Below are 11,858 nucleotides of genomic sequence, written 5' to 3' on the forward strand. Positions count from 1 at the left end.
CTGGGAATCAGCCATAGCTGCTTGCTCCGCCCTGTTGATTCTGAGACCCCGCCCCATCCAGGCTGCTGCAAAGCCTTTTGCATATGAATGCCCGGGTCCTTTACAACCTGACAACTACCTAACAAATTGCAGCTGGGCCAGACAGACCCAGAACTTCCAAGAGAAGGCCCAAGGCCCCACAGCAGCTTGCATTGCTTCTCAGCTGGGCCTCATCTGGGCACCCCCAAACCCCCAAAAAAGGAAGGGGAATCTGCATATCTCTTCATAGCTCCTGCTGGGTAACCTCAGGAAGAGGCTTAATTAGCACCTCCTTAGATCCAAGAGCCAGTGTACCCAGTGGTCAGAGTGGGACCACCCAGATTACAACTCCTCAGATTCATAAGGAACACACTCAGGGGGCAGACTCAGTGAGCACCAAAGCCCCACTGAAGCAAGTCTTGCCCCAGAAGGGTGTCTTCAGCACAGAAGTTCTCCCACTGCAGACACAGCTGATTCTCACTGCCAATTGGCCTGGAGGTCAATTCCTCCCAGTGACACCTAAAACAATCAAGGCATAACTACAACAAGACTGTGCACAAAGCCCACAAGGGGGTGCACCAAGAGTGTCCACCTCAGGTAACTGGGGAGGCTGAGCCACTGGGCCCTGTAGGACACCTAGCACACAAAACCACTCTACCAACACAGGGAAGCAGACAAAATGCGAAGACAAAGAAACAGGTCACAAATGACAGAAATGGAGGACAGCAAACGACTGGATATAGAGTTCAAAACCACGGTTCTAAGATTTTTCAAGAATTTTATGGAAACCGCCGATAAATGTATTGAGATCCTTAAGAAATCTAGTGAGACCCTCGATGTTGTGATAAAGGACCAACTAGAAATTAAGCATACACTGACTGAAATAAAGAATATTATACAGACTCCCAACAGCAGACCAGAGGATCGCAAGAATCAAGTCAAAGATTTGAAATACGAAGAAGCAAAAAACACCCAACCGGAAAAGCAAAATGAAAAAAGAATCCAAAAATACGAAGATAGTGTAAGGAGCCTCTGGGACAACTTCAAGCGTACCAACATCAGAATTATAGGGGTACCAGAAGAAGAGAGAGGGCAAGATATTGAAAACCTATTTGAAGAAATAATGACAGAAAACTTCCCCTACCTGGTGAAAGAAATAGACTTCCAAGTCCAGGAAGCGCAGAGAACCCCAAACAAAAGGAATCCAAAGAGGACCACACCAAGACACATCATAATTAAAATGCCAAGAGCAAAAGACAAAGAGAGAATCTTAAAAGCAGCAAGAGAAAAAAAGTCAGTTACCTATAAGGGAGTACCCATACGACTGTCAGCTGATTTCTCAACAGAAACTTTGCAGGCCAGAAGGGAGTGGCAAGAAATATTCAAAGTGATGAATAGCAAGAACCTACAACCAAGATTACTTTATCCAGCAAAGCTATCATTCAGAATTGAAGGTCAGATAAAGAGCTTCACAGATAAGGAAAAGCTAAAGGAGTTCATCACCACCAAACCAGTATTATATGAAATGCTGAAAGGTATCCTTTAAGAAGAGGAAGAAGAAGAAAAAGGTAAAGATACAAATTATGAACAACAAATACACATCTATCAACAAGTGAATCTAAAAATCAAGTGAATAAATAATCTGATGAACAGAATGAACTGGTGATTATAATAGAATCAGGGACATAGAAAGGGAATGGACTGACTATTCTTGGCGGGGAAAGGGGTGTGGGGGGTGCGGGAAGAGATTGGACAATAATCGTGCACCTATGGATGAGGACGGTGGGGAGTGAGGGCGGAGGGTGGGGTGGGAACTGGGTGGAGGGGAGTTATGGTGGGAAAAAAGAGGAACCAATGTAATAATCTGAACAATAAAGATTTAATTAAAAAAAACAAAGAAAGACCCTTTTAAGCATGACAGAAGTTTAGGGTCTATAAAGAGAAGTATTGGTGAGTTTGCCTGGACATTTCTGTAAGTTGCAAACTTCAAAAGCAAAGCTAAAAGACGAACTGAGAGAAATATTTGTAATTCAAACAACAATAAAAGGAATAATATTTCTAATACACAAAGCCCTGTTTCAAATCAAGAAGAAAAACAACTTAATACAACAAAAAGCAAATAATATGGATAAGCAAAGAAGTACAATGAACAGCCAATGCATGAATAAAAACACAATAAAATTCTTTCAGAGAATAAATAATGCCAATTAAAAAGTGAAAAAAAATGCTAGGCTTCTGAGGATGAGCCGGCCTTCTAGATCTGCTTACAATGGTAGCAGAGGCTGCCTAGTTAGGCGAGCCCGTTTAGCCTGACCCCGAAGGTCCTGCGGGATCTATCTGTGCCTCACTCACATACACATACACATCCCACATGACCGCAAGACCCTTTTAAGCATGACAGAAGTTTAGGGTCTATAAAGAGAAGTATTGGTGAGTTTGCCTGGACATTTCTGTAAGTTGCAAACTTCAAAAGCAAAGCTAAAAGACGAACTGAGAGAAATATTTGTAATTCAAACAACAATAAAAGGAATAATATTTCTAATACACAAAGCCCTGTTTCAAATCAAGAAGAACAACACAACACAAAGCAAATAATATGGATAAGCAAAGAAGTACAATGAATAGCCAATGCATGAATAAAAACACAATAAAATTCTTTCAGAGAATAAATAATGCCAATTAAAAAGTGGCAAAATATTACAAATCTATTAGTTTGGGAGATCTTAAAAAAATTGCTTTGAGATGCTAACTTACAATGGTAGCAGAGGCTGCCTAGTTAGGCGAGCCCGTTTAGCCTGACCCCGAAGGTCCTGCGGGATCTATCTGTGCCTCACTCACATACACATACACATCCCACATGACCGCACACACCTCTTTTGGTCCCTCACTGACTCACGCTCTCTGCCTCATTGCCGCCTTCTTCCTGCCTCTGTAGTTGGGTCTGGGGTGTTATTGACCTGTTTGTGGATGGAGTTTTCTCTCCAGGTGTCTGGTTATGAGGCTCACTCTCTAGCACCTGGCCAGACAGGATAAAATTCTCCTTGACAAGATACAACACAAAGGGACCAAAACACAAATGTACTCACGACAATAATAACCCTACTATAAGTGACCACCTGAGAAAAGAGAATTAGGGGCGAGAAAAGAGAGCATAAATGATATCGAAGAGAGCGAAAAAGATGAGAAAAAAGAAAAAGGAAGAAAAAGGAGTTTATATATATATATGAAAACACCACAGAACCAATAGGTAAACAATCAAACAAAACAACAAAAATAATAATAGTAATAATGATAAAAAAATTAAAAAATTAAAAAAATACAAACACCAAACCCCCAGCAAAGAGGGTGGGGGCAGAATGTGTAGATGCTGAGCTGATATATAGAATATAAGGTTAAGAGTTGGATGAATATGGGGAAGATCTCAGTTCAGTATGGAGGAAGTAGAAAGGGGATGGGTGGATAAGAGGAAAGAGAACTCGAAAAAATAATAATAAATTTACAAAAAATTTGATTTCAAAAATGGTATAAAAATAGCAAATACAAATAAAATAAAATAGAGGGATGGAAAAATAATGTGAAAAGAAATAGAAAATAAAGCAACAAACAAAAACAGGAAAAACAAAGAAAAAAAAAGAGATTAAAGTAATTTTTAAAAAATAAAAAATAAAATAAAAATGAAAAAGTGAAGTATTCCTTTGGCTGGCTTAAGATCCCAGTCTTCTGTACTGTAGTGTTGCTCAGGTTCTGATTGCTGGGACTGAGAGTCCCTCTTTAGTCCAGCACCTTTGTGCTCTCAGGGACTATTTAGTTGTTTTTTTTGTTGTTTTTGTTTTTAATCCTTTTACCGTTCAAGGTGGAATCTGGGTGTGGTTGTATTAGTTGCCTGGATACTCGAGGGAGGGGCTATCTCTTCAGGGCAAAATGGCTGCCCAGATCCCAGGCTCAGGCATGACTCAGCACCAAACTCGCTGCCACTTCTCCTGGATCCCCCTCTCTCCCCAGATTCCACAATTCTGAACCTTCTCCCTCACTCCAGCCACAGGTAAGTGTCTGTATACAAAAGGTCCTATGAACTAGGCCAGTGATGGCGAACCTATGACACACGTGTCAGAGGTGACACGCAAACTCATTTTTTGGGTTGATTTTTCTTTGTTAAATGGCATTTAAATATATAAAATAAATACCAAAAATGTAAGTCTTTGTTTTACTATGGTTGCAAATATCAAAAAATTTCTATATGTGACACGGCACCAGAGTTAAGTTAGGATTTTTCAAAATGCTGACACGCTGAGCTCAAAAGGTTCGCCATCACTGAACTAGGCTCTATGAAGAAAGGCACAAGCCACAGAGGCCGGAGAGGCTGCCCCTCTACGCACTCCTCTCCTGCTGGCACTCTTCAGCCTTTCCTGATTGTGGACCCAGATCTAGAATTCCCTGCCAACCAGCAGTTCTGCATACTTTCTTTCCACTGCGCCCGTCCCATGGGACGTGGCCCAAGCCAGTGCTGTGTGGGTTCCCTCTGATCCTCAGGGCTCAGAGTTCTGGCCAATTATCCTTCCCAGAGCCTTGACTTTAACTTTCGCCAGGAGTCCTCTCCCCCCACCCATTCTTGAATTCATGCGCTGGGCCTCTAGTTTACTATAAAAGAAAAAATGATAAATTGAACTTCATTAAAATTAAGTACTTATGATCATTTAAAAGACTATTAAAAATTAAAAGGCCTCATTCACAGGGGAGAAAATATGATACATGATTTATATTTAAAGCCTACAAAGGACTTATATAGATTAATAGAAAGACCAGTTTTTAGATGTCATGGAAATGCCAAATTTCTATAAAAGTTTTTATGTGTTTGCTCTTAATTTCTATAGTAAATTCGTCTATTGGTAAGAGAGTATTTGCATACTGTGACAGATCTAAGGCTCACTGAGTAGCATTGCCTTAGTGGACAACAGTTCATATAACTCACTCAGCTTGACTTTCATTCAAATGTCAAGGTACAGAATCAAAGTCTTTCCCTATCAAGTAATTTATCCAGTGCTCATTCAGTTGATTGAAATTGAAGAAAACAGTTCTATAATTACTTGCAATATTTTGCTTATGGGAAGCTGGGAATGAAGATCTTTTAAAAAAAAAGTATTATGTATCTGTATGGGGGCACCATGATAACTGTGTGTAAATTTTTTTAAAACTCTTTTTTATTGTGGTAAAGTATACATAATAAAATTTAAACCACCTTTAAGTATACAGATCTGTGGCATTAAGTACATTGACATTATTGTGCAACCATCACCTCCATACATCTCCAGAACTTTTTTCATTTTTCCAAAATGAAATTTAGTGCCTACTAAATAGGGCTTTGTAAAATTTAGACTGGCAAAGACCTCATCACAGCATTGACTGTTTATCTTTGACATAGTTTTATTGCCTTTTTCTTTGTTCAGCTTAGCTATTTATTGTTCTGTTGTACTTAGTAACCCTTGTTTTCTTATTTAGGGTACATCTCTGAAGGGTTCCTGCTTATGCAGCATGCCTTGGATAAGGCCATCATGAAATATCATAACCACAAGACCGCACAACAGTTGTTCACAAATGTTCATGTATTTGTTCAGAGATTTCCATACCCAAGATATGATAATGATTTCTTCTATATCCTATTTAGTGATTTCGCCCCTTTAGTAATCTTATTTGTCTTCATTGTGAATTATCTTACCATCATTCAGTCTGTTGTGTGGGAAAAGGAAAACCGATTGAAGGTAACTCCACTTTCTTGTGACATAGAGCTCTGTGGAAAATGTGGGGTCTTTCAGGCAAATGGTTAAAATTTTTTTATTCAATTTATTGGGGTGACATTGGTTAATGAAATTATATAGGTTTGGGGTGTACAGTTCTATAATACATCATCTCTATGTTGTATTGTGTGTTCATCACCCCAGGTCAAGTCTCCTCCCATCACCATTTATCCTCCCATTTTCCTCTTCTACCTGTCCCACCTCCTTTCCCTTTGATAATCACCATACTGTTGTCTGTGTCTATGCGGTTTTTTTTTCTTAATCCCTTCACCTTTTTCGCCTCCACCCCTCTATTAACCATCCAGTCTGTTCCTGTATCTGAGTCAGTTTCTATTTTGTTTGTTATGCTAAGTGAAATAAACCAGTCAGAGAAAGACAAGTACTATATGTGGAATCGAATGAAGAAAATAAACTTTTGGGAAAACTTTTGTGGAAGGTTGGATCATTTCTACCCACTTAGTATTGGTGGGTGGTTATGATTCAGTAACAGACAAGAAGTGAGCACTTATATCTCCAGGCAATTTCTTAAAACTTTGTATTTATTGGAGTTCTTGGTTTGGTGTTTAGTTTTCTTTCTAGAAGACAACTTCACAAGAATATTGCAGATAGAATTTAAATGCCAAATGCTCTAAAATATACCTGGAATAAGGTGAAATACAAATAAGTAACTAATTTGGTTTGTGAAATTGTGTCTAGGTGAATTTAGATAAAAGTTTACCAATTTCTGATTTATGAGTTTTTTGATAAATCTGTGTAATTATCAATGATAAATTAACACTTTTTCCTTTGGGTCCTCAGAACATGATACACAAACATCAACCATGTGGCTTAAAATACTGATTCTTTTTTATTTTAAAATTTCTCATTGAAGTATAACATGCATACACCCAGAAAGAGTGTCTAAACTACATGTACATGTCAATCTATTCAGGCTGATGTAACAAAAATACCACACACTAGGTAGCTTATTAATAACAGAAATTTATTTCTTATAGTTCTGGAGGCTAAAAAAATCCAAGATCAAGGCGCCAACATATTGATGTCTGGTGAGAACCTACTTCATGTTTCATAATTAGCACCTTCTCATTGTGTAGCCACAAAGTGGAAGAAGCAAGAACAACTCCCAGGCCTCCTTTGTAAAAGCAGTATCACCTCATTACCTCTCAGAGTCCCCATTAAAGTGCCATCACATTGGAGATTTGATTTTCAACATAGGATGTTGAGGGAACGCAAACATTCAAGCTATAGTAGAATAGTTGAATGGATTTATCATATTTTATTTTTTATTTTTTTTCTTTTAATTTTTTTATTGCTTAAAGTATTACAAAGGGTATTACATATGTGTCCTTTTTTTCCCCGCCCTTGACAATCCCCTGGCCTCCCCTACCCCCCAGTGTCTTATGTCCATTGGTTATGCTTATATGCATGCATACAAGTCCTTCGGTTGATCTCTTACCCCCTTCCCTCCTGCCCCCCAACCCTCCCCTGCCTTCCCGCTGCAGTTTGACAATCTGTTTGAGGCAGCTCTGCCTCTGTAGGATTTATCATAAAGAAACCATGACCACTTTATCACGACCCTGCTAAGAAATAAAACACTGCCAACAATAGAAGTCTGCTTGTGTACCCTCAAAATATTTATTATTGGTTAATTTTATCTGTTTTTGAACTTGATATAAATGTAATCGTGTACTATTTTGTGTCTCTGTGATTCATTTTGCTACACATGTAGCTGTAGTTCATTTATATTTGTTGAGTTCTATGAGTTTTAACATTCCATAGTATGACTATCACTATTTTCCTTTAATGTTTGGAGTTTGGGTATTATTAGTAATGCATCTATGAACATTTTATATATATAGTTCTTTTTTTCCTGAATGTTAGGTTATGCATATTTAGCTTTAGTAAATAACATCAAAGTTTATCTATAAAGCTCTACCAATTTGTACTTCCATTAGCAATATTTGAAAGTTTAGATTTTTCTGTATCTTTACCAACATTTGGCATTGTCAGTGTTTTCTAATTTTCAAAAGTTTGCTGAATGTGTTGGCCTGCAAAGTTGACCGATTTTTTACTTTTCATTTGTACAAGTGTTTCATCTCACTGGTTAATTTCTAAGTATTTTATTATTTTGTATGCTATTGTAGATGAAATTGTTTCCCTAATTTCCATTTCAGATTGCTCACTGGTACTGTACAGTGTTCATCTGATTTTTGCTTGTTGACTTTTTATCCTTTTACTTTGATGAATCATTTATTAATTCTGACTTTTTTGTATGTGGAATCTTTATGGTTTGCTCCATACAAGATCATACCATCTACCAATATTTTTACTAATTCTTTCACAATTTGGATACCTTTTCTTTCCTAATTGCTCTGACTACAACTTTAAACACTAGGTTGAATATAAGCATTGGAAGCTGGCATCCTTGCCTTTTTCCTGATCGTAGGTGAAAGAATGTTAGCTATCGTTTTTTATGTTGAGGAGGATTCCATCTATTCCCAGTTTGTTGAGTGTTTTATCAGTTTTTTTCAATTTCTGCATCAATTGAGATGATAATGTGTTTTTCCCTAATTTTCTGAATGTGGTGCATTATGTTAATTAATTTTGTATGTTGAAACCTCTTACATTCCATGAATAAATTCTACTTGGTCATGCTGCACCATCCTTTTACTATGCAGCCAAATTCGGTTTGCTATTATTTTGTTGAGGGAATTTGCATCAATATTCATAAGACATATTGTTCTGTAGTTTCTTTGCCTGTGTATCTGTCTGACTTTGGTATCACAGTAATACTGGTCTCATGGAATGAATTAGGATGTGTTCCCTCTTCCTCAGATTTTTGGAAGAGTTTGAGAAGAACTGTTGTTTATTATTCTTGAAATATTGGGTAGCATTCACCAGGTAAGCCTTCTGGTCCAGGGATGTTCTTGGTTGGAAGGTTTTGATTAGTGATTTGATCTCCTTACTAATTATTAATCTGTTCAGATTTTCTGTTTCTTCATAATTCAGTCTGGCAGGTTGTGTGTCTCTGGGAATTTATCCATTTCATCTAAATTACCCAATTACTTGGCATACAGCCATTCATAGTGTGCTCTAAGATCCTTTTTATTTTTGCAACATTAGAAGTAACATCCCCAATTTCATTTTTTATTTTAATAATTTGAGGGGTTTTTTGTCATTTTAGTTATTTGGCTAAAATTTTGTCAATTCTGGTATTTGTATTTATTGATTTTCTCTATTGTTTATTATCTATTTTATTTATCTACTTTGAGCTTTATTACTTTCTTCCTTCTTCTAGCTTTGGCTTTAGTTTTCTTTTTCAGTTCTCTAAGGTGTGAACTGAGGTTCCTGATTTGAGACTTTCCTTCTTTGTTAGTGTAAGCATTTATGTCTGTAAATTTCCCTCTGAGCCCTACTTTCACTACCTCCTGTAAGTTTGTTGTGTTGTGTTTTTGTTTTCATTTGTTTCAAGGTATTTTCTACTTTCCATTCTGATTTTTTGACTCATTGGTTATTTAAGATGGTGTTGCTACCAAATATTTGAATTTTTGTTTTCCTTTTGTTATTGGTTTCTAGTTTTAATATATTGTCTTTAGAAAAGATACTGTTTATGATTTGTCTTCTTAAATGTAGTAAAACTTATTTGTGGCCTAACATATTGTCTATCCTGGGGGCATGTGGGAAATATTCTGTGCACACTTAAGAAAAATCTGTAGTCTGCTGTTATGGGTAATGTGTTCAGTATATGTCAGTAGGTTCAATTGATTTATTGTTCAAGTCCTATATTTTTTAAAATATACATTTTTATTGATTTTAGAGAGAAAGGAAGAGATAGAAACATCAATGATGAGAGAGAATCCTTGATTGGCTGCCTCTTGCATGCCCACCACTGAAGATTGAGCCCTCAACCTGGGCATGTGCCCTGACCAGGAATTGAACCGGGACCTCCTGATTCATAGATTGACGCTCAACCACTGAACCATGCCAGCCGGGCGAAGTCCTCTATTTTTAAATTAATCTTCTGTCCAGTTGTTCTATCCATTATTGAAAGTGGTGTAGTGAAGTGTCCAGCTATTATTGTAGAACTATTTCTCCCTTAATTCTGTAATTTAAAAAAAATAAGTTTTATTGATTATTAGAAAGAGGGGAAGCGAGAGGGATAGAGTGACAGAAACATTGATGAGAGAAACTGCATGCCCCCTATTGGGGATTGAGCCTGCAACCCAGGCATATACCCTGACCAGGAATAGAACCACTTGGTTCATTGATCAACATTCAACCACTGAGCAACACTGGCCAGGCTAATCCTGTAATTTTTAATTCTTGTATTTTGGAGCTGTGATGTTGATGCACTCATGTTATAATTATTATACCTTCATGATAAATTGACCCTCTTTTCAACATATAATACCGTTCTTTATCTCCTGTAACAGTTTTGATTTAAGTATATTTTATCTGTTATTAGTATAGCTACTCTAGCTCTCTTGGTTACCACTTGCATGGTATATCTTTTTCCATCTTTTCACTTTAACCCATTTGTGTTTTTGGATCTAAAATGAGACTCAACAGCACTCTCAACCACCTTAACCTAAGTAATGTTTATAAAACACTGTACCTGATAATGGCACAATACACATTGTTTTCAAGTGCACTGATTGACTAGATACTTAAAGTTACAGAGAGTAGTCTCTTATCCAAGTGGAATTGAATTATAGATTCAGTAAATGCAGTACATCTAGGAAAAAGCAAATATTTGGAAGTAGACCATATGTTGTCAAAAAACAAGTCTCAAACTTAAAAGCAATGAAATAGTACAAGTACATTTTTAAAATAATAGTAGATGGAAAATTAAGACTCAGTAACAATATGTTATCTAGCAAAACTCCAGTATTTGCGTAATTAAACAACAAACTTATAATTAATCAATAGCTCAAAGACTATATTACAAAGGAATTAGAAAATATTTCAAACTGAATAATAGTGAAAATACAACTTAAAAATTGCTGATATACAGCTAAATCTGAGCTGTAAGGGAAATTTATAGCTTTCAATGACTATTATTAAAAATGAAGATAGTGATCTAAGCATCTTGTTTAAGAACCTATAGAAAGCCGCTTAAAAGGAAAGGAAAGGAGAGGAGAGGGGAGAGGAAGAAAGAAAGAAAGGAAGGAAGGAAGGAAGGAAGAAAGAAAGAAAGAAAGAAAGAAAGAAAGAAAGAAAGAAAGAAAGAAAGAAAGAAAGAAAGAAAGAAAGAAAGGAAGGAAGGAAGGAAGAAAGAAAAAGGGAAAGAAAGAGAAAGAAATAAAGTTTGTTTTTATTGAGGTATAATTGACATACAACATTATATTAGTTTTAGTAGAAAAATGATTCTGTATTGTATACATTGTGAAATGATCACCACCATAAGTCTAGTTAACATTCATCACCAGACATAGTTACAAAATTTTTTTGTCATGTCATGAGGATTTTTAGGATCTACTCTCTAGAAGCTTTTAAATATATAATACAGCCTGACCACTGTGGCTCCGTAGTTGAGCATCGACCCATGAACCAAAACCATAGTTGTGGACTTAATCCCCAGTAGGGGGCGTGTAAGAGGCAGTTGATCCATGAAGTTTCTTACCCACGTTTCTATCTCTATTCCTCTCCCTAAAAAATCAATAAAGACATATTTAAAAAATAACAAATACACATACAAAAACAAATATAGATAATACAGTATTAACCATAGCACTATGCTGTACATTACATTCCCATGACTTATTTATCTTATAATTGGAAATTGTGCCTTTTGATCCTCTTCACTCATTTTGCCCACCCCTCTTCTCCCACTTTTGGCAGCCACCAGTATGTTTTCTACCTATGAGCTTGTTTTTGTTGTTTCTCTTTTTTTTAGATTCTATATGGATTTATCTTTTTTTAAAATATATTTTTTATTGATTAAGATATTACATATGTGTCCTTATCCTCACGTTATCCCCTACCCCTCCCCCCCCCATCATGCCCTCACCCTCCCGTTGTCCATGTCCATTGGTTAGGCCTATATGC

General features: G+C 36.7%; 1 protein-coding gene across 1 annotated transcript in view; it reads left to right on the top strand.

The window, feature by feature from the left end:
* The window catches only part of LOC102242210 (ATP-binding cassette sub-family A member 3), a 273,880-nt gene that overhangs the window by 67,719 nt on the left and 194,303 nt on the right, over positions 1–11,858 (top strand). The window contains exon 6 of the mRNA XM_005861509.2: positions 5,515–5,774. Within this exon, the coding sequence (XP_005861571.1) occupies positions 5,515–5,774 (260 nt within the window). The remainder of the gene's footprint in view (positions 1–5,514; positions 5,775–11,858) is intronic.

Source organism: Myotis brandtii, unplaced genomic scaffold (assembly GCF_000412655.1).
Source record: "Myotis brandtii unplaced genomic scaffold, ASM41265v1 scaffold152, whole genome shotgun sequence".
Taxonomy (NCBI): Eukaryota; Metazoa; Chordata; class Mammalia; order Chiroptera; family Vespertilionidae; genus Myotis; species Myotis brandtii.